This window comes from Coregonus clupeaformis, chromosome 11 (assembly GCF_020615455.1).
Source record: "Coregonus clupeaformis isolate EN_2021a chromosome 11, ASM2061545v1, whole genome shotgun sequence".
Taxonomy (NCBI): domain Eukaryota; kingdom Metazoa; phylum Chordata; class Actinopteri; order Salmoniformes; family Salmonidae; genus Coregonus; species Coregonus clupeaformis.
The window spans coordinates 1082377-1103733 of record NC_059202.1 but is presented as its reverse complement, the minus strand read 5'-3'; the positions used below and the strand labels follow the sequence as shown (position 1 = coordinate 1103733).

Below are 21357 nucleotides of genomic sequence, written 5' to 3'. Positions count from 1 at the left end.
TACATTGCCTTGCTATAGTATTCATCCCCCTTGGCGTTTTTTCTTATTTTATTGCATTACAACCTGTAATTTAAATGGATTTTTATTTGGATTTCATGTAATGGACATACAAAAATAGTCCAAATTGGTGAAGTGAAATGAAAAAAATAACTAAAATTATAATAAATAAATAACAGGAAAGTGGTGCGTGCATATGTATTCACCCCTTTGCTATGAAGCCCCTAAATAAGATCTGGTGCAACCAATTACCTTCAGAAGTCACATAATTAGTTAAATAAAGTCCACCTGTGTGCAATCTAAGTATCACATGATCTGTCACATGTTCTCAGTGTATATATACACTTGTTCTGAGTCTGCAACACCACTAAGCAAGGGGCACCACCAAGCAAGCGGCACCATGGAGACCAAGGAGCTCTCCAAACAGGTCAGGGAGTACAGATCAGGGTTGGGTTATAAAAAAATATCAGAAACTTTGAATATCCCATGGAGCACCATTAAATCCATTATTAAAAAATGGAAAGAATATGGCACCACAACAAACCTGCCAAAAGGGGGCCGCCACCAAAACTCATGGACCAGGCAATGAGGCATTAATCAGAGAGGCAACAAAGAGACCAAAGATAACCCTGAAGGAGCTGCAAAGCTCCACAGCAGATTGAAGTATCTGTCCATAGGACCACTTTAAGCTGTACACTCCACAGAGCTGGGCTTTACAGAAGAGTGGCCAGAAAAAAGCAATTGCTTAAAGAAAAAAATAAGCAAACACGTTTGGTGTTGCCAAAAGCCATGTGGGAGACTCCTCTTATCACCCAGAGAACACCATCCCCACAGTGAAGCATGGTGGTGGCAGCATCTGCTGTGGGGATGTTTTCATCGGCAGAGACTGGGAAACTGGTCAGAATTGAAGAAATTATGGATGGTGCTAAATACAGGGATATTATTGAGGGAAACCTGTTTGTCTTCCAGAAATGTGAGACTGGGACAGAGGTTCACCTTCCAGCAGGACAATGACCCTAAGCATACTGCTAAAGCAACACTTGAGTGGTTTAAGGGGAAACATTTAAATGTATTGGAATGGCCTAGTCAAAGCCCGGACCTCAATCCAATTGAGAATCTGTGGTATGACTTAAAAGATTGCTGTACACCAGCGGAACCCATCCAACCTGAAGGAGCTGGAGCAGTTTTACCTTGAAGAATGGGCAAAAATCCCAGTGGCTAGATGTGCCAAGCTTATAGACATACCCCAAGAGACTTGCAGCTGTAATTGCTGCAAAAGGTGTCTCTACAAAGTATTGACTTTGGGGGGGTGAATAGTTATGCACGTTCAAGTTCTGTTTTTTTGTCTTATTTGTTGTTTGTTTCACACACACAAAATATTTTGCATCTTCAAAGTGATAGGCATGTTGTGTAAATCAAATGATACAAACCCCCAAAAATCCATTTTCATTCCAGGTTGTAATGCAACAAAATAGGGAAAATGCCAAGGGGGGTGAATACTTTCGCAAGCCACTGTATCTATCAGTAGTATATCTGTGTTTCCCTCCTCTCAGGAGCCCAGATGGTATCTATCAGTAGTATATCTGTGTGTCCCTCCTCTCAGGAGCCCAGATGGTGCCTATCAGTAGTATATCTGTGTTTCCCTCCTCTCAGGAGCCCAGATGGTATCTATCAGTAGTATATCTGTGTTTCCCTCCTCTCAGGAGCCCAGATGGTGCCTATCAGTAGTATATCTGTGTTTCCCTCCTCTCAGGCGCCCAGATGGTATCTATCAGTAGTATATCTGTGTTTCCCTCCTCTCAGGAGCCCAGATGGTGCCTATCAGTAGTATATCTGTGTTTCCCTCTCTCAGGAGCCCAGATGGTATCTATCAGTAGTATATCTGTGTTTCCCTCCTCTCAGGAGCCCAGATGGTGCCTATCAGTAGTATATCTGTGTTTCCCTCCTCTCAGGAGCCCAGATGGTATCTATCAGTAGTATATCTGTGTTTCCCTCCTCTCAGGAGCCCAGATGGTGCCTATCAGTAGTATATCTGTGTTTCCCTCCTCAGGAGCCCAGATGGTGCCTATCAGCTGGTGTGAGATGCAGTGCCCAGGACGCATGCCAAAGAGTTCCGCAAGGTGGCCAGGGTGCAACCCGAGTACCTGCAGGCGTGAGCAGGGTCCCCTCACCTCTCCAGTCCCCGGGCAGGGGGCCCCCTTTCCCTTCCTCAAGGAACACACAGCTTCCCTCCTCCCTCCCTCTCTGACAGAGAGACAAACACACTCACTCACACTTTGATTCTCAATGATGCATTGTGAGTACAAAGGACCAAATATTGTACAGGTCATGTACATATGCTTGGACACGAGTCCACGGGTCATTGACCTGACACACACACACAATAAACAGAGCCTTATGTTCAGGGGGGGGATACCTCAACAGTAGATTCCTCCCTCTACGACCTATAGCAAAGGAAGTATTTTTCCCTCTTGGTTCTGGAGGGCTACAGTAGAGGTGCAGGATTTTGTTCCAGCCCAGCACTAGGACGGACACCTGATTCAACTGATCACTGGGGCCTTGATTGGCTGAATCAGTCTCGTTAGTGCTGGGCTGGAACAAAAGCCTGCCCTCCCTGTAGCCCTTCAGAACCAGGAATGAATAAATCACACTGATCTGGGTTACCTTCTGATCCGATACCCTTGTCCCTGAAGTGTGCACTCCTGTATCCCCCCATGTATTTACTAGCATATTTCATATACCTTTCCTTTTAAATCCATGAGGGGTAGTGAATGAGTGCACACTTTGGGGGAAAGGGTATAGAATCAGACCACAGCCGTGGGGTGACAGTCACCAGTACAGACAAGCCCAAGTCCAAATTGACCTCTAAACTCTACACTCTAGTGCGTAGGGCTTGATTTGGGATTGGGCCGTAGACGGCTAACACTTGGGATGTCGAAGTAAAGTAAAGCGCTGGAATTGAAACTGTTATTTTGTGGCGCCACTGTTTGACTCATACGACCACGTGGTCCTTTCTGCACCTAGTCAGAGAAATGGACACGTCTTGATGCTTTTCTCTAAGCATTATTCTTTCTTCTGTTGTTTCAAAAGAATACTTTTTGTTTATTTTGTCTGTTTCATTTCTTCCTGTACATGTCAGCAGAGGCACGTGTTTTAAGAGTCAAATAAAATGAATACCAAAGCGCATCCTGTATGAACTACCCAATCTGTTACAATGGAGACTGTTATTTACCTGTGTTATCACAAAGGTTCATTTTATAAAGCGATTTTTTTTATTTTAATGAATGAATTCCTTTATCATATAATAGAGAAACCCAGCTGACCATCATTCTTAATGGCCATTTGTTGACTGTGTGTAAACAATTCTATGCTGTTTAAATGTCTAATTGACAGCTCATCAGCTGCCAGTTTGTCATGTTGAGGCATTAGTTTACAGTACTATACTATTAGGCTGCTGGTCAAAAGTAGTGCACTATACAGGGAGCCATTTGGGACGCCAACAACATTCTCATATCATACAGCCATGAAGCATTACATCATAATGGACCATTCAGAAGACCAACACAGCTCCGCTCTCATTGATCCCACAGGTTGGTAGGTGCAGCTTTCAGTTCCATCAATGTCAGCATTTTTATGTCAAACTTTTTATAGACCAATCAGTCACACTTGGTGCACAGTACTCGTGTATACTGAACAAAAATATAAAACGCAACATGTAGAGTGTTGGTTTCATGAGCTGAAATAAAAGATCCCTGAAATGTTCCATACGCACAAAAAGCTTCATTTCTCTCATTGTGCACAAATGTGTTTACATCCCTGTTAGTGAGCATTTCTCCTTTGCCAAGATAATCTATTCACCTGACAGGTGTGGCATATCAAGAAGCTGATTAAACCGCATGATCATTACACAGGTGCACCTTGTGGTGGGGACAATAAAAGGCCACTCTAAAATGTGCTGTTTTCTCACCACAATGCCACAGATATCTCAAGTTTTGAGGGCGCGTGCAATTGGCATGCTGACTGCAGGAATGTCCACCAGAGCTGTTGCCAGAGAATTGAATGTTCATTTCTCTACCATAGCCGCCTCAATTTTTTTAGAATTTGGCAGTTCGTCCAACCGGCTTCACAACCGCAGATCACGTGTAACCACGCCAGCCCAGGACCTCGACATTCGACGTCTTCACCTGCGGGATCGTCTTGAGACCAGCCACCCGGACAGCTGATGAAACTTGAGTATTTCTGTCTGTAATAAAGCTTTTGTGGGGAAAAGCTCATTCTGATTGACTGGGCCTAGCTCCCCAGTGGGTGGGCCTATGCCCTCCCAGGCCCATCCATGGCTGTGCCCCTGCCCAATCATGTGAAATCCATAGATTAGGGCCTAGTGAATTTATTTAAATTGACTGATTTCCTTATATGAACTGTAACTCAGTAAAATCGTTGAAATTGTTGCGTTTATATTTTTTGTTCAGTGTATATATATATATATATACACACACATTCATACACACCACATTCCCACAGGCACACTCCCACTCCCAAGACCCTGCAAGAGAAAAGGTGCACACACACTCATCCAAATCCGTTTTGGAGGCTACACACACACTCGAGGGTCTGTCCCGACTCAGTCATCAAAGCGCACCGATCGGGTTGCGTTGATGTCGATCGAGAACTTCTTATTGGACGGCGCCGAGAACCCAAGTCCCACCCCCCTTCCCGTGAAGTCCATGCGGCGCGACTGAGCGCGTTCGATTCCCCAGGAGGCCTTGCTGCAAGCTCTTCTGTCCGTCTTTCGTCAGCGCCATGTTGGCCCGCCCTCCCGTTGCACCGCTTCGCTGTCATTGGCTTCCCGCCCTTCTTGAAGCCGCCCATCAACCGCAGGGAACTTATTTTGTTGGTCGGAACTGTCAAACTGGGCGGTGCCCCACTGGCCCAAACTCTGGGGAGAAGAACAATGTAATATTTCTGATTTATATTGTAATGTTTATATTAGACATAATGATTGTAATTTTTATGATTTATAATGTAATGTTTATATTTGACAATGTTTTGTAACAGAGAAGAGTTGGTATGCGTCCCAAATTTGGGATACACCTTGGTGTCCTGACATCATAAGAGTACTGACCGATGGTACCGGTGCTGCTTTGAGTTGGACTGGGTTGGACTCCTTGTCGATCTCATTCTGCAGGGCCAGGCGTCTCCCCTATGGAATATAATAGGACCATCATTTTATATGAAGGCCGTGTTATATAGTACACAACATATACTCTATAGTCCATGTTATATAGTACACAACATATACTCTATAGTCCATGTTATATAGTACACAACATATACTCTATAGTCCATGTTATATAGTACACAACATATACTCTTATAGTCCATGTTATATAGTACACAACATATACTCTAGTCCATGTTATATAGTACACAACATATACTCCATGTCAGTCTAACATGTGGTTGGTGATTCTCTTTACTGTACTCCTAGTTTTTTTTTAAAGACTCAAATCCATGTGTGCTTCAAAGGCTGCGTTTACACAGGCAACCCATCTGATTTTTTGCCCAATTATTGGCAAAAGATCTGATCTGATTATTGGCAAAAGAGCAGAATTACTTTGCAATCACTTGGGAGTATCCCTGACACAGACCAATGGTATTACTTAATCAGTATAGAGCATTTATATTGGTTGGTGTGTGTCCAGCATGTTTGACTGCAGCATTGTGTTAATCAATGACAACAGCATTCACTAATAAGCATTTGTATAATATAATGCATTCATATTTTATTCAGAAATAGTTACAAAATCAATATACAATGTTTAATTCAGACCAGGAAGAAATTACTTTTCTTTCTCACAGTGATAGAGGGATGGAATGGAGACTTGGATTGGTGGACTGGACAGTGGAATCAAATGGATCCAAATAGATCTAAAGGGTTGTTAGCGATCTACCTGATCAATATTGATCTCGAAGGCGTTTCCCTGGTCTCTGACAGGAAGACCACATCCTTCTGGTCCCTCTCGGGGGTTGGAGCAAAACAACAAAGTATCAGACAACTGCAGACATTCAAACAAATAGTAATACTGTCCCTGTTTTAATACCTTTAACTGTAAAATATAAAGTAAGAAAGTCAACACTTTAAATTGTTGGGAGCATATTATTTTTACAGTTGACTATTCTGTTAGTCAGCACCTCCAGCATTTTTGGGTGTTGGTCAGCGCATGCTTTTTACAATACTTTCAACAAGGTCACCCCTTTCAAATGGCTCTAGAATCAGGGTCACCTTCAGTAGGCAATCATTGTGAACTGTTTCAGATAGAAATGTCATGAATAGAGCTGACATGATTCCTCATTCTACATGTCAGAGAGACATGTTTGTTCTACATCACATATTTCTATCTGAACGTTCCACAACGTTGTACCCTGCTGAAGGAGCCCCATGATTTGATAACCTCTTAACCTCTGACCCTTAACCTCTGACCCACCTCCTGGTCTTCAGGGCGCAGCTCTCCACCTTTATCTTCTTTTTCCCTTTCCCCTTCTCCGGAGTCTCTCCCTTTCTTCTTCCCTTTCTTGTGAAGGGTGCTGTCCTCCATTTCCGTCTCTACCTCAGACGAGCTCTTCTTCACCTTCTTTTCTTTCCCTCGCTCTCTCTGTCCTCCGCCTGTTCCTCTCCTCCTTTCGTATCCACCTTTTTCCTTTTCTTCCGTTTGGGCTTCCCCTCGTCCACCGCGATCACATCCTCCTCCTCTGTTGGTGCAGAGGCCTTTCTCTCCTTCTTCATCTTGCTCTCCTCCTTTCCTTCCGTCTCAGTGTCTATGGTGTTGTCTGCAGCGCTGCTGGTGGACTTGGGCTTCTTCTTCTTCTTGGTGTTATTCTGTTCCTCCTCCTCCCGTACTGCTACTGTAGCCTCTGCCGATGCTCCCTTCTTCTTCTTCTTCTTTACTACCATTTCTTTCTCTGCCTCTCCGCTCCCTTTCTCTTTTGTCTCTCCTTTCTTCTTACCCTTCTTCTTCGTCTCCCCCTCTTCTTCCTCCTGACTCCCCTCAGTTGGTTCAGCAGCTTTAGGGATCTTTTTCACTTCCTTCTTTTCTTCCTCTGTTTTTCCCTTCTTTTTCTTGCCTTTCTTCATTACTACCACCTCTCCTTCCTCTACCTGGACAACGCTGACCTCCGTCTCTTCTGCCGGAGAGAGCTTCTTCTTTTTTTTCAGCTTCTGCCCATTTTCCACTCCTCCTTTCTCCTCCTTTAATTCACTCTGTTCTGCCTCGTCCTCCGTTTTAACAGTGTTAGCACCTTTCTGCTTTTTCTTCTTCTGTCCGCTCCCTCCATCATTTCCGTTAGTCATGGCTTCCTCACCGTTGGTGTCAGTCCCAGACCCCGCCAACAACTTCTTCTTTACTTTCCTTTTCTCCTGCTCTCCTTCCGTATTCCCTCCATCCCCATTGGAAGACACCTGCTCTTCTTCTACCGGAGTCTCTGCTTTCTTCTTCTTTTCCTCTTCACTCCTTCGTTATTCCCCAGGTTTACGGAAGTGTTTTCTGAGATCTCTTCCTCAGTGTGGGTGTCCTTCCCACTGTTCTTGTTCTTCTTCTTCATGGTAACCATCTTGTTGCCAGTGTCGGCTCGGACCATCTGAGAAAAAACAAACATCCCACAATATTATTACTGTTAAAAAGGAAGCAGTCACTTCAAAGGACATAGTAGAGAATGCATTTTAGGTTTAAAGTGAACACAGTATTGATATTGGGTCCCCTAAATGGCACCCTATTTCTATATAGTGCCCTACTTCTGACCTGATGTGTCCTGGTTCAAAAGTGGTGCACTAAATAGGGGGATAGGATTTTGGACGAAGCTAGTGTCATTTTGGAGAGCAACACAGAACCAGATACAAACCAGTGATCTGACTGATACCGTGGGCTGGGATTCCTTGTCTATCTCCCTCTGTAGGGCCAGACGTTGAGCCTACAGAGGATAAAAGCTGGATTATGAACTAACAGTACACTTTTACAGTAGCTGTTGGCTACAGTACTATGTTTCATATGTTGTCTATTCAAATTGGCAGCCAATCTCAGCACATGTGGAGGAAGGTGTCTAAAATCAGTGATTCGCATACACTGACTGGTGATCAATTGATGATTGTTGATGTGAATTTATCAACGAATGATCAATTGATGGCGGGATTTATTTTATGGTGATCTCATCTAACGTTAGCTACCTGATCAATAAAGATCTTCTCAGCGGTGTTGTATCTTCCGGTCTTCTCAGACACGAAAACCACTTCGTCATGAAAAGCCGTCTGCAGAATCAAACACAGCCAGTTCAGCTAACGCAGGTAAGGTATACAAAACAATAACATGTTACCAGTCTACTTGCCTAGGTTATAATGTAGTTTACTAAAGAACTTGATCAGAGTAAATCAAGTTATGCTAGCAAGAAACATCGATTGAATGTGTGCGTGGTGTTAGCGTTTGCTTGCTATGTTAGCTGGCCAAATAACTGTCACCGGTGATAAAACACTTTGCAACGGGTGAACACATCAATTCGCTCTGGAAAACTACTTGAACGTTTCATGATTCAATATTTAGAAATAACGGCATTAAAGTTTACTTACTTTGAAGACTCACGTGGAAACCTGTGTACACCAGTGCTGTATACTGCTTCTTGACCCGGAAATACTGTCAGATTCCCTTCCATAGTAATCGTCCTCATGCGTCCCTAGCAACAAACATCCACGGCACGCCCCCTGACCTATTTCAGGACCCTCTTTCAAAGATAATTCGTAAAAATCCAAATAACTTCACAGATCTTCATTGTAATGGATTTAAACACTGTTTAAACACAGGTCCTCTGTAGCTCAATTGGTAGAGCATGGCGCTTGTAACGCCAGGGTAGTGGGTTCGATCCCCGGGACCACCCATACATAAAAATGTATGCACACAGTCGCTTTGGATAAAAGCGTCTGTGAATGGCATATTATTATTATTATTATTGTTCAATGAACCATAAACAATTAATGAACATGCACTTGTGGAACGTCATTAAGACACTAACAGCTTACAGACGGTAGGCAATTAAGGTCACAGTTATGAAAATTTAGGACACTAGAGGCCTTTCTACTGACTCTGAAAAACACCAAAAGAAAGATGCCCAAGGTCCCTGCTCATCTGCGTGAACGTGCCTTAGGCATGCTGCAAGGAGGCATGAGGACTGCAGATGTGGCCAGGGCAATAAATTGCAATGTCAGTACTGTGAGACGCCTAAGACAGCACTACATGAAGACAGGAGGGACAGCTGATCGTCCTCGCAGTGGCAGACCACGTGTAACAACACCTGCACAGGATCGGTACATCCGAACATCACACCTGTGGGACAGGTACAGGATGGCAACAACAACTGCCCGAGTTACACCAGGAACGCACAATCCCTCCATCAGTGCTCAGACTGTCCGCAATAGGCTGAGAGGGACTGAGGGCTTGTAGGCCTGTTGTAAGGCAGGTCCTCACCAGACATCACCAGCAACAACGTCGCCTATGGGCACAAACCCACCGTCGCTGGACCAGACAGGACTGGCAAAAAGTGCTCTTTACTGACAAGTCACGGTTTTGTCTCACCAGGGGTGATGGTCGGATTCGCGTTTATCGTCGAAGGAATGAGCGTTACACCAAGGCCTGTACTCTGGAGCGGGATCGATTTGGAGGTGGAGGGTCCGTCATGGTCTGGGGCGGTGTGTCACAGCATCATCGGACTGAGCTTGTTGTCATTGCAGGCAATCTCAAAGCTGTGCGTTACAGGGAAGACATCCTCCTCCCTCATGTGGTACCCTTCATGCAGGCTCATCCTGACATGACCCTCCAGCATGACAATGCCATCAGCCATACTGCTCGTTCTGTGTGTGATTTCCTGCAAGACAGGAATGTCAGTGTTCTACCATAGCCGGTGAAGAGCCCGGATCTCAATCCCATTGAGCACGTTTGGGACCTGTTGGATCGGAGGTTGAGGGCTTGGGCCATTCCCCCCAGAAATGTCTGGGGTAACATCTCACAGCAAGAACTGGCACATCTAGTGTATCCATGAGGAGGAGATGCACTGCAGTATTTAATGCAGCTGGTGGCCACACCAGATATTGACTGTTACTTTTGATTTTGACCCCCCCTTTGTTCAGGGACACATTATTCAATTTCTGTTAGTCACATGTCTGTGGAACTTGTTCAGTTTATGTCTCAGTTGTTGAATCTTGTTATGTTCATACAAATATTTACACATCAAAATGAAAATAAACGCTTACTTACTTTATCATGTTCTTCTTATTTCTTATTTAGTGTGTGTTTTTGTTCTACCTTGTTATTCTCAGTATTATATTGTTATTGATTACTGCATTGTTGGGGTTAGAGCCGGGCAAGAAAGGTATTTCACTGTCCTGTGACATTAAAACTTGAAACTTGAAACTTATCTCTAGCTTCATGGAACCGAAATAGACTCTGCAACCAACAGCAGAGGGCGTTAGGGTGCTGTAGCCTAGCTGTTACTATGGCTACGTCCCGTATGGCACCCTATTCCCTATATAGTGCACTACTTTTGACCATAGGGCTGTGGTCAAAAGTAGTGCACTACATAGGGAATAGGGTGCCATTTAGGATGCTAAAGTAGCTAAGCCTGTAGCTTATTAGAACTGTCAGCTCACAGACAGTCACTTACCATGCCAGTGGCTTTTACCAAAGATAGATAGAAGCCCTAAGCCTACATGTAGGTTTGGAACCTTTTCTGTTTTGTACTTTGAATGCTACGTACTGTTGCCAAGACAACAAGGTTGCTGCAAGGTATATCATGTTAAAATGCAAACAACCTGTCATTTTAGATAGAAGCAAAATAAACCTTCCAAACAGTTTAATATAGAAACGGTTCCGTCTTCAAATTTGCATGCTCCAAAGCCTTCTACAGACACCTCAATAGTGCGTTGATCCAAACAGTTTAATCTATAGACAATATTTTATTTCATTGAGTTTGAGTGAGAATTGTGTTTAGGAGACAACCAACCAAGCCCTCCTCTGTATCAACACATAGGATGATAATATAATAGCCTTATACAGGAGTACACGACTGGTCACATTAAAGCCACTAATACCAATCCCCCCTATCAGTTTCCCTAAATGGGTTAGTCCAAGGTTAGAGCACCATAGGGATTAAGAGGCAGCCGATTAGTCCAATCAAGGACAAGGAGTTTTGGGAGGTAAAACACAGAAAGAGCAAAGAAGAAGTCTCTGAAATATATAATGTCAGTATGAGGTACAGATCGTACCATTAATTAATATACTGTCTAGTCTGCCATATAATCATACTGATATTGCACTCCCTGTTAAAAACTCTCCAAATGTGATACAACAACCCCATACCAAAACTACTGATATCATAGAACCACACCAAAAATAGAGTACCTCGTTTGTGACAACAATAATACATTCAATTTCACCATCATAACATTCATCATAGAAATATGCCACACAAACGTTATATCTCATATAGTGACAGCAGAGATTAACTTAATAAAGTGCTTAATCACAACAACTCTGGTAGACCAAACACAAAACTTAAGAGTCTTAGAAAATACACTGTTTATGTGTCCCTACATATCTAAATAGTCATAATCATCATCGATAGGAGCAACTCTCGTGGGCTACATCCCAAATAGCACCCCATTCCCTACATAGTGCACTACTTTTGATCAGAACCCTATGGTCCCTGGTCAAAAGTAGTGCACTAAATAGGAAATAGGGTGCCATTTCAGACACAGCTCACAGTCTGTAGAGAACATGAGTGGGCAGGTGAGGTTAGTGAGCATGGTGGATGGATGGAATTTACATAAATACTGAATGCCTCCCGAATGGAACCCTATTCCTTATATAATGCACTACTTTTAACCAGAACCAGGACATAGGGCTCTGGCGAAAGTAGTGCACTTTATAGGCAATAGGGTTGCATTTGGGACGTGGCCACTGTTCTCCTGTACCTGGTGTGTCATACAGTGGGGAAAAAAAGTATTTAGTCAGCCACCAATTGTGCAAGTTCTCCCACTTAAAAAGATGAGAGAGGCCTGTCATTTTCATCATAGGTACACGTCAACTATGACAGACAAAATGAGGAAAAAAAATCCAGAAAATCACATTGTAGGATTTTTTATGAATTTATTTGCAAATTATGGTGGAAAATAAGTATTTGGTCAATAACAAAAGTTTCTCAATACTTTGTTATATACCCTTTGTTGGCAATGACACAGGTCAAACGTTTTCTGTAAGTCTTCACAAGGTTTTCACACACTGTTGCTGGTATTTTGGCCCATTCCTCCATGCAGATCTCCTCTAGAGCAGTGATGTTTTGGGGCTGTCGCTGGGCAACACAGACTTTCAACTCCCTCCAAAGATTTTCTATGGGGTTGAGATCAGGAGACTGGCTAGGCCACTCCAGGACCTTGAAATGCTTCTTACGAAGCCACTCCTTCATTGCCCGGGCGGTGTGTTTGGGATCATTGTCATGCTGAAAGACCCAGCCACGTTTCATCTTCAATGCCCTTGCTGATGGAAGGAGGTTTTCACTCAAAATCTCACGATACATGGCCCCATTCATTCATTCCTTTACACGGATCAGTCGTCCTGGTCCCTTTGCAGAAAAACAGCCCCAAAGCATGATGTTTCCACCCCCATACTTCACAGTAGGTATGGTGTTCTTTGGATGCAACTCAGCATTCTTTGTCCTCCAAACACGACTGAGTTGAGTTTTTACCAAAAAGTTCTATTTTGGTTTCATCTGACCATATGACATTCTCCCAATCCTCTTCTGGATCATCCAAATGCACTCTAGCAAACTTCAGACAGCCCTGGACATGTACTGGCTTAAGCAGGCGGACACGTCTTGCACTGCAGGATTTGAGTCCCTGGCGGCGTAGTGTGTTACTGATGGTAGGCTTTGTTACTTTGGTCCCAGCTCTCTGCAGGTCATTCACTAGGTCCCCCCGTGTGGTTCTGGGATTATTGCTCACCGTTCTTGTGATCATTTTGACCCTACGGGGTGAGATCTTGCGTGGAGCCCCAGATCGAGGGAGATTATCAGTGGTCTTGTATGTCTTCCATTTCCTAATAATTGCTCCCACAGTTGATTTCTTCAAACCAAGCTGCTTACCTATTGCAGATTCAGTCTTCCCAGCCTGGTGCAGGTCTACAATTTTGTTTCTGGTGTCCTTTGTCAGCTCTTTGGTCTTGGCCATAGTGGAGTTTGGAGTGTGACTGTTTGAGGTTGTGGACAGGTGTCTTTTATACTGATAACAAGTTCAAACAGATGCCATTAATACAGGTAACGAGTGGAGGACAGAGGAGCCTCTTAAAGAAGAAGTTACAAGTCTGTGAGAGCCAGAAATCTTGCTTGTTTGTAGGTGACCAAATACTTATTTTCCCCTATAATTTGCAAATAAATTCATAAAAATCCTACAATGTGATTTTCTGGAAAAAAAATTCTCAATTTGTCTTTCATAGTTGACGTGTACCTATGATGAAAATTACAGGCCTCTCTCATCTTTTTAAGTGGGAGAACTTGCACAAATAGTGGCTGACTAAATACTTTTTTTCCCCACTGTATATGCCCCCCCCTTTTTTTTTTTAAACAACAAAACAGAAAAGCTAAAAATATTCCAACACATTAGTATCTGTCCCAAATGGAACCCTATTCCTATGTAGTGCACTACTTTTGACCAGAGCCGATGCCATTTGGGGACGCAACCAATAACTGTTCACTGAGCGAGCTTGACGTTCATCATCGTCATTGGGGATATATTCCAGTCTGCATGGCTTAGGAAGGGCAGGCAATGTCTTTGTTACCCGTCTCTGAATCTCGTGCAGTCAAACCTGGAGTGACATTTCTTGTGAGCACTGATCTCAAATCAGTTTTTCCCTTTGCCTCTCAATGACCAAAGTGTATAAAAAGGTAGGGTGAGCTGATCCTAGATCTGTGGCTGGGGGTAACTTGCTTGTTGCAGTGCTTTGTACAGACAATGGTGAGGTGAGGTAGAGGCATTGATGGGGTTATGAGTGACATTTGGAAACATTCCGGAGCATTCCGGAACCATAATATGCCGTGTTGCCGTGGAGACTGGTTCCAAGGTTCCCCTCTCACCACAGCTGTCTCCCTGTGTAGTTCACCGGAGCAGAAGGCATCTGTTACAGACAGACAAGTGGTTAGTGTGTGTGTATATGTGTGTATGTGTCAAATAAAATAAAATAAAATATTATTTGTCACATGCGCCCAATACAACAAGTGTAAACTTTACCGTGAAATCCTGACTTACAAGCCCTTTCCCAACAATGCAGTTAAAAAGTAAGAACATTTGCAAATAGATAAAAAGAAAACAGTAACACAATAAAAAACAATAGCAACGCTATATACAGGCTATATACAAGGAATACTGGTACCGAGTCAGTGTACTGGGGTAAGAGGTAGTTGAGGTAATATGTAATAATATAAGATAATATAATTAAGCAATAATGTACGAGGAGGTGTGGTATATGGCCAATATACCACGGCTAAGGGCTGTTCTTATGCACGACGCAACGTGGAGTGCCTGGATACAGCCCTTAGCCGTGGTATATTGGCCATATATCACAACCCCCTGAGGTTCCTTATTGCTATTATAAACTGGTTACCAACATAATTAGAGCAGTAAAAATAAATGTTTTGTCATACCCGTGGTATACGGTCTGATATACCACGGCTTTCAGCCAATCAGCACTCAGGGCTCTAACCAATAATTTAATATGTACATGGGTGCTTGTGCGTTTGTGTGTGTGAAATAAGAGACACTGACCGTTCCTCCGTTCATGACCAGGGCCATCTCAGTGGGCTGGTACATGTGGCCTCTGAAGGGGATCCCAGGACGCATCCCCCCGTGTCCGTTATGGTACGACCCACCTCTCAGTGCTGAGACACCACCCAGGGAGAGAGCAAACACAAATAAAGGGAGTGTTACTAGCCAGGTTTCACTGTACAATAATAATAGTTATTTTTTTTTCTGTAGACAATCCTTCTATTTAGACTTAAACCTTTTTGCATGTACACAATATTTGCATAAACCCACACATAGCCTTTCACACAACCAACACACACACACACACACACACACACACACAGTATACCTGCGCTGTGCTCCTCGATAGAGTAGGCCTGGTTATCTGCGTAGGGCCTGTGTGTAAGTGTGTGTGTAGGTAATGGCACCTCCTGTTGGAAGCAGGGCTGCAGGGGCTGACTGGTATCAAAGTAGTCGTGCTGGCTGGGGGCTGGCGGGTCCCTCAGACACAGGTGGGCTTCTGGGATAGCGTGAAATAACAGGAGGATCCAGCCTTGTGCCACCAAGGCAACCGCCAACACCGGCTCATCCCAGTCCGGTCGCCGCCCTCCCCCGCCACCCGACCGCGCCCCCCTCAACGCAGCGTCGCCATAGAGATAGAGCACAAGCCAGGAGACCCATAGCAACAGGGACGCCAGGCAGGACAGGAAGAGCCATACGGCGTTACACTTCCAACGCCGCTCGCACCCTCCGTCGCTCCCCTCCTCTGCCTCGTCCTCTCCCCCGTCCCCTCCACACAGCACCACAGCCAGGGAGAGGCCCAGCGCGGTCAGGAGCAGCCCCAGGGCGTAGCTGCAAACCAGGGCAAAGTCTAACGGTGGGTAGTCGCAGGCCCCGTGGCCCTCCCTCACCACTGTCAGCAGCAGCCACTCTCCAGAGATGATCCCCTGGACCAGGGCCAGGATCACGCCAAGCCCAGCCAGGGAGCTCCCTTTGGGGCTAGACTTTCCAGACACCAGCCTCTTCAACCGCACCACCTGGGCCAGGAGGCAGGAGAAGCACAGGGCGAACAGCGGGCCCCAGAGGACCCGGCGGACCACACACAGGGTCTCAGTACGCCCCACAAGGAAGGCCAGGGACAGGGTGAAGAGAGCTAGGAGGGAGGCCAGCAGGAGGAGAAGAGGCCCCAGGCCGGAGCGCCGATCTGGGTCAAGGACGGAGTGACGCTTGGCTAGGAGAACCACGGAGAGGACCAGGGAGGTGATGGCTCCACCACAGGCCACGGCCTCCAACACCACCCCCCACACAGACTCCAGGTCACACAGCGTCCGGTAGACGGGGTCCACGTTCACACTGCAACCCAGAGGAGGGGGAGGGGCCAGGCCGGGGTCGATGATGTCATCCTGGGAGTGGCCGCAGCCAATCAGAGAGAGGAGGAAGAGGAGGACGGGACTGAGGGCCATCTGAGAGAGAGAGAGAGAGAGAGAGAGAGAGAGAGAGAGAGAGAGAGAGAGAGAGAGAGAGAGAGAGAGAGAGAGAGAGAGAGAGAGAGAGAGAGAGAGAGAGAGAGAGAGAGAGAGAGAGAGAGAGAGAGAGAGAGAGAGAGAGAGAGAGAGAGAGAGAGAGAGAGAGAGAGAGAGAGAGAGAGAGAGAGAGAGAGAGAGAGAGAGAGAGAGAGAGAGAGAGAGAGAGAGAGAGAGAGAGAGAGAGAGAGAGAGAGAGAGAGAGAGAGAGAGAGAGAGAGAGAGAACGTTGTTACTGAATCATGTCCAGAACACAGCACCAAAATGGCCTGTCTCTTGCTATCACTTGTTTAGTCATTGTATTATTCAGTACAGGAGCATAACAGACTGTTGAATGAGTTCCTGCTAGAGGGAACTAACTGTTCCTGGTACATCTTTCATTTCACAAATATATAATTATTATGTAATGTCCTTTCTCCATCTTGGAAGCTCATGTACACACACACACACACACACAGCACAGCCCTCAGCAGCCCACTCAGCCTGAGCCAGCCAGGGCCACGGTTCCCATAGTAACGAGCAGCCAAGTGGGTTGGCCTATATAAATGTAACGCTGGGTTCTCACAACACAGGCTGAGTGACAAGTATACATACACACACACACACACACACACACACACAGTTCAACATTGGAAGACAACAGAAAATGCTTTCTTTTGTTAAAAAGGTATCATGGTGCGGGGCGGGGCTACAGATAGGGGCTATTAAAAAGTTGTAATTAAGCTATCAGTCTTTACATTTGACACCAAAAACAGCAATAATCCATACACTTACTATGTATATTAATCATTGAAATATTCATTTGAACCATTTTCAATTATGGTGAACTGAACTCACCTTGAGAGCTTAGTTGAGTGTTCCGTTAGGTTACTTGATAACTTTTATGACTTCAAAAAGGAGAGAAGTCACATCTCTAGTCCCACATAGTCGGTATCCAAACCGCATAATTCATCTTGGGTCCTTTTTTAGTTTGACGATGTTTGTTCAGCAGGCTAATTTAAGATCTTCTTCATTTACAGGCGAGGACAAGGTGACCGTTATCTGACGTGTTGACGTGCTGTAGCACAGCGGATCGTACGCTCACCATAAATAACGGACTTTATAAAAGGTGAGTCACTTCTACTCATAGACTATTCCGTTTGTATTCCATCCGGTCCCCGGTGGCGCGAGCTGTGGCGGTTATTAGGTCCGTTAAAATCACTCCCTCTGGCGGCATCTCTCTGGTGCGTTTCCGTTATTTTCCAATGGTATCACGTTATATCACATCATTGTTTTGGCAATCCTATAGCGCGCTATGAGTACTCCAAAAAAAGTGTCAGGTGCAAGCTTGACTTCACTCCTCCACATAGTCAAATATAACAAACCTGACTAAAAGTTCTCTCTGTCTTTCTCTCTCTCTCCCTTCTTCTCTCTCTCTCTCTCTCTCTCTCTCTCTCTCTCTCTCTCTATACATTTGCAGGGGGATGTAAACAGCAACTTGGTTGCAGCTGTTGGCTTGAGGCACTCACAGGGATGCTGCAATGCTACTTCCAAGCAAGCACTGCTCTCTGCTCACCCACTGTCAGAAGTGCATTAACACCGCTCTGGTCTTCCTCCATACAGAGGTCAATAGTTCAGTATCCAGAGATTTCTCAACTTCTATCAATTCAGTATCCAGAGATTCCTCAACTTCTATCACTTTCACAATGCAATAATAAAGTATATAATCAGACCGGTCTTTAATGTTGGTTCCTTCCAACTGCAGCAGCCTTCGGCATTTAATGATTTACATGTTAGTCATTTAGCAGACGCTCTTATCCAGAGCGATTTACAGGAGTAATTAGGGTTAAGTGACTTGCTCAAGGGCACATCGACAGATTTTTTCACCTAGTAATCTCGGGGATTCGAACCAACAACCCTTTGGTTGCTGGTCCAACGCTCTTAACTGCTAGGCTACCTGCCGCCCCCAAATACATTCAATCAATTAATCAACGGTTTACGATCCCATATGAATAGATGAATAATCCATCCCACGTTCTCTTCCTCTTCCGCCTTCTGTCTCCTCCTGGCAGAAGGTTTCAAGGGCAAGTTACAACACAGGCTGGCCAAGCACAGCAAAGGTAGTACACTATATAGGGAATAGGGTGCACGGTAAAGCCTCTTAGCAGAGACCTATAAACAGAGACCTATATTCAACGCAATGTGAAACATCTTCAGAAGAATACAATCAAAGGGTAAAACCAGAAGGCAGCTATAGCAGGTATGCTGACCATAGAGGAGTCCTAAACACAGGTGAATGTCAGGTCCACGTAAGCGCTGTCTCCTTAGTTTAGTGAGTGGGTAATTCCCAAATGGCACCCTATTCCCTGTGTAGTGCACTACTTTAAACCAGAGCCCTATGGGCCCTAGTGCACTACATAGGGAATAGGGTGCCATTTGGGACTGAGACAACATGTTATTTAACAGTGAAACGCCATGACTCAGCCTGCTGCTTTCTCCTTATACTGACATGGGGGTAATCCCCACTCTGTGACGGTGTGTGTGTGTGTGTGTGTGTGTGTGTGTGTGTGTGTGTGTGTGTGTGTGTGTGTGTGTGTGTGTGTGTGTGTGTGTGTGTGTGTGTGTGTGTGTGTGTGTGTGTGTGTGTGTGAATTACATTACATGGACTGGGGGGATCTGATCCTAGATCAGCACTCCTACTCTGAGAAGCTTGATTAGTCCAGACCCTGTACTGTACTGATTAGTCCAGACCCTGTACTGTACTGATTAGTCCAGACCCTGTACTGTACTGATTAGTCCAGACCCTGTACTGTACTGATTAGTCCAGACCCTGTACTGTACTGATTAGTCCAGACCCTGTACTGTACTGATTAGTCCAGACCCTGTACTGTACTGATTAGTCCAGACCCTGTACTGTACTGATTAGTCCAGACCCTGTACTGTACTGATTAGTCCAGACCCTGTACTGTACTGATTAGTCCAGACCCTGTACTGTACTGATTAGTCCAGACCCTGTACTGTACTGATTAGTCCAGACCCTGTACTGTACTGATTAGTCCAGACCCTGTACTGTACTGATTAGTCCAGACCCTGTACTGTACTGATTAGTCCAGACCCTGTACTGTACTGATTAGTCCAGACCCTGTACTGTACTGATTAGTCCAGACCCTGTACTGTACTGATTAGTCCAGACCCTGTACTGTACTGATTAGTCCAGACCCTGTACTGTACTGATTAGTCCAGACCCTGTACTGTACTGATTAGTCCAGACCCTGTACTGTACTGATTAGTCCAGACCCTGTACTGTACTGATTAGTCCAGACCCTGTACTGTACTGAGAGAGTAGGTAAAAGCAGTGGTCTTAGTGAATAGACAGTAGAGTTCTTAATAGATGCCAGTAATAGAGGCTAAACATAGAAGGTTCATGACATCATCTCCAGTAGCACACAGACACACACACACACACGCACATGCACACACACGCACACACACACGCACACACACACGCGTCAGCAGTGCAGATTAGTGTGTCTAATAATGGGTCAACTTGCCTGGTAACAACATGATGACCTGAATGAATGGGGCCAGTGACGGACCACACATTGTCCCAGGTATTTCTAACACACCGGCCCATTTTGTTCCTCTGGGCCCCCACACCTGGCCTTTTTTTCCCTTCAAGCACCCATTATTAGCCAAATAATGGTCATTCTGCAGAAGAAGAAAAAACTATCCAGACTGGCCCACTAGGCTACAGATGGAGAGGGAGAGAGGGAGAGAGAGAGAATAATGTCTATAAAGTGTTGGCTTGGTGATTACCTCGTCCTTACCCTGCGGTTGCGAAGTACAGGACATCCCGTACTCCTCCCTTCCCCCTCCCTCCATCCCTTCTTTTCTCCCTCCATTTCATTCCATTCATCCACTCTTTCTCCTGTGTCTTTTTTGTAAAGCTGGGAGGTTGAGGTTTTGATTGAGCTCACGCCAGTACACACAGACAGTACAGTAGGTGTGCGTGTGTAGAGGGGCTAAATAGCTTTGACATTACTCTAGGTCAAAGGTCATTGTGGGTCATTCTGAGGTCATCCTCTCCTCTCTGACCTCTCCTTAACCACTTACTTACTAGTGATTGGCTGATTGGATGGTTTTGGGGAACTTATGTTAATTTATAACATGTTGCAGTTTTCAGATGTTAAAGTAACTTGTAAACAGTTAATACAGGAAGTGATTTATTTGTCCATATACATTACTCTCTCCCTCTCTCTCTATATATATCTATTTCTCGCCATCCATTCCTCTCTCTCTCTCTCGCTCTCTCTCGCTCTCGCTCTCGCTCTCGCTCTCTCTCTCTCTCTGCTCCTTCCTTCTCTCTTTCTCTGTCTCTCTCTCTCTCTCTCTCTCTCTCTCTCTCTCTCTCTCTCTCTCTCTCTCCAGCTAGAGAACCTCTCAGCACCATATAGATCAAGGCCCGTATTCCAAAAAGCACTGATGATCTAGGATCAGTTTTGAATACAGGCCCAGATCAGCCTAGTCCAATCCACTTACATCATTAACACCACTAAAGGTGGTTTGGAGGTGGTGTGGTTCATGTGAAATAGCACCACCATGTGGAATGTGTGAGTTTCTAAAATAAATACAATTACATTTCCCAGACGCTCTTATCCAGAGCGACTTACAGTTAGTGAGTTCATACATTATTATTATTTATTTTATTTTATTTTTTCCATACTGGCCCCCCGTGGGAATCAAACCCACAACCCTGGCGTTGCAAGCGGTCGCGGCCGGCTACGACAGAGCCTGGATTTGAACCAGGATCTCTAGTGGCACAGCTAGCACTGCGATGCAGTGCCTTAGACCACTGTGCCACTCGGGAGTTATGACCATTATCATCTCAAAAGTCAAAGTTATGTCATTCATCAATCATTAAAGCAAACAACCAATCAAACTCCTGAGTGGCGCAGTGGTCTAAGGCACTGCATCGCAGTGCTAACTGTGCCACTAGAGATCCTGGTTCGAATCCAGGCTCTGTCGCAGCCG

The 21357-nt window shown here is 45.0% G+C and overlaps 1 protein-coding gene and 2 long non-coding RNA genes across 3 annotated transcripts; all 3 read right to left on the bottom strand.

The window, feature by feature from the left end:
• Positions 1-4874: 4874 nt before the first annotated feature.
• Positions 4875-5983, bottom strand: LOC123491994. Its single transcript, XR_006661571.1, has 3 exons — positions 5949-5983; positions 5120-5197; positions 4875-4933 (listed from the first exon to the last, which is right to left on the bottom strand). It is a non-coding gene; the product is annotated as an uncharacterized LOC123491994 (long non-coding RNA).
• A 1510-nt stretch (positions 5984-7493) lies between these two features.
• On the bottom strand, positions 7494-8692 carry LOC123491993. Its single transcript, XR_006661570.1, has 4 exons — positions 8612-8692; positions 8216-8296; positions 7894-7962; positions 7494-7632 (listed from the first exon to the last, which is right to left on the bottom strand). It is a non-coding gene; the product is annotated as an uncharacterized LOC123491993 (long non-coding RNA).
• A 4954-nt stretch (positions 8693-13646) lies between these two features.
• gprc5bb (G protein-coupled receptor, class C, group 5, member Bb) lies at positions 13647-17226 on the bottom strand. Its single transcript, XM_045223603.1, has 4 exons — positions 17185-17226; positions 15174-16287; positions 14846-14958; positions 13647-14198 (listed from the first exon to the last, which is right to left on the bottom strand). The coding sequence occupies exons 2-4, from the start codon at positions 16285-16287 to the stop codon at positions 14154-14156; spliced, it is 1272 nt and encodes a 423-aa protein (XP_045079538.1). The 5' UTR covers positions 17185-17226; the 3' UTR covers positions 13647-14153.
• Positions 17227-21357: the final 4131 nt, after the last annotated feature.

What these genes read in the sequence shown, in the direction of transcription:
- gprc5bb (XM_045223603.1), bottom strand. Translation starts at nt 16,287, where the DNA reads ATGGCCCTCAGTCCCGTCCTCCTCTTCCTCCTCTCTCTGATTGGCTGC. An exon ending in TATCGAGGAGCACAGCGCAG is followed by an intron (nt 14,959 to 15,173) that starts GTATACTGTGTG and finishes GTGGTGTCTCAG; the next exon opens with CACTGAGAGGTGGGTCGTAC. An exon ending in TGGTCATGAACGGAGGAACG is followed by an intron (nt 14,199 to 14,845) that starts GTCAGTGTCTCT and finishes TGTCTGTAACAG; the next exon opens with ATGCCTTCTGCTCCGGTGAA.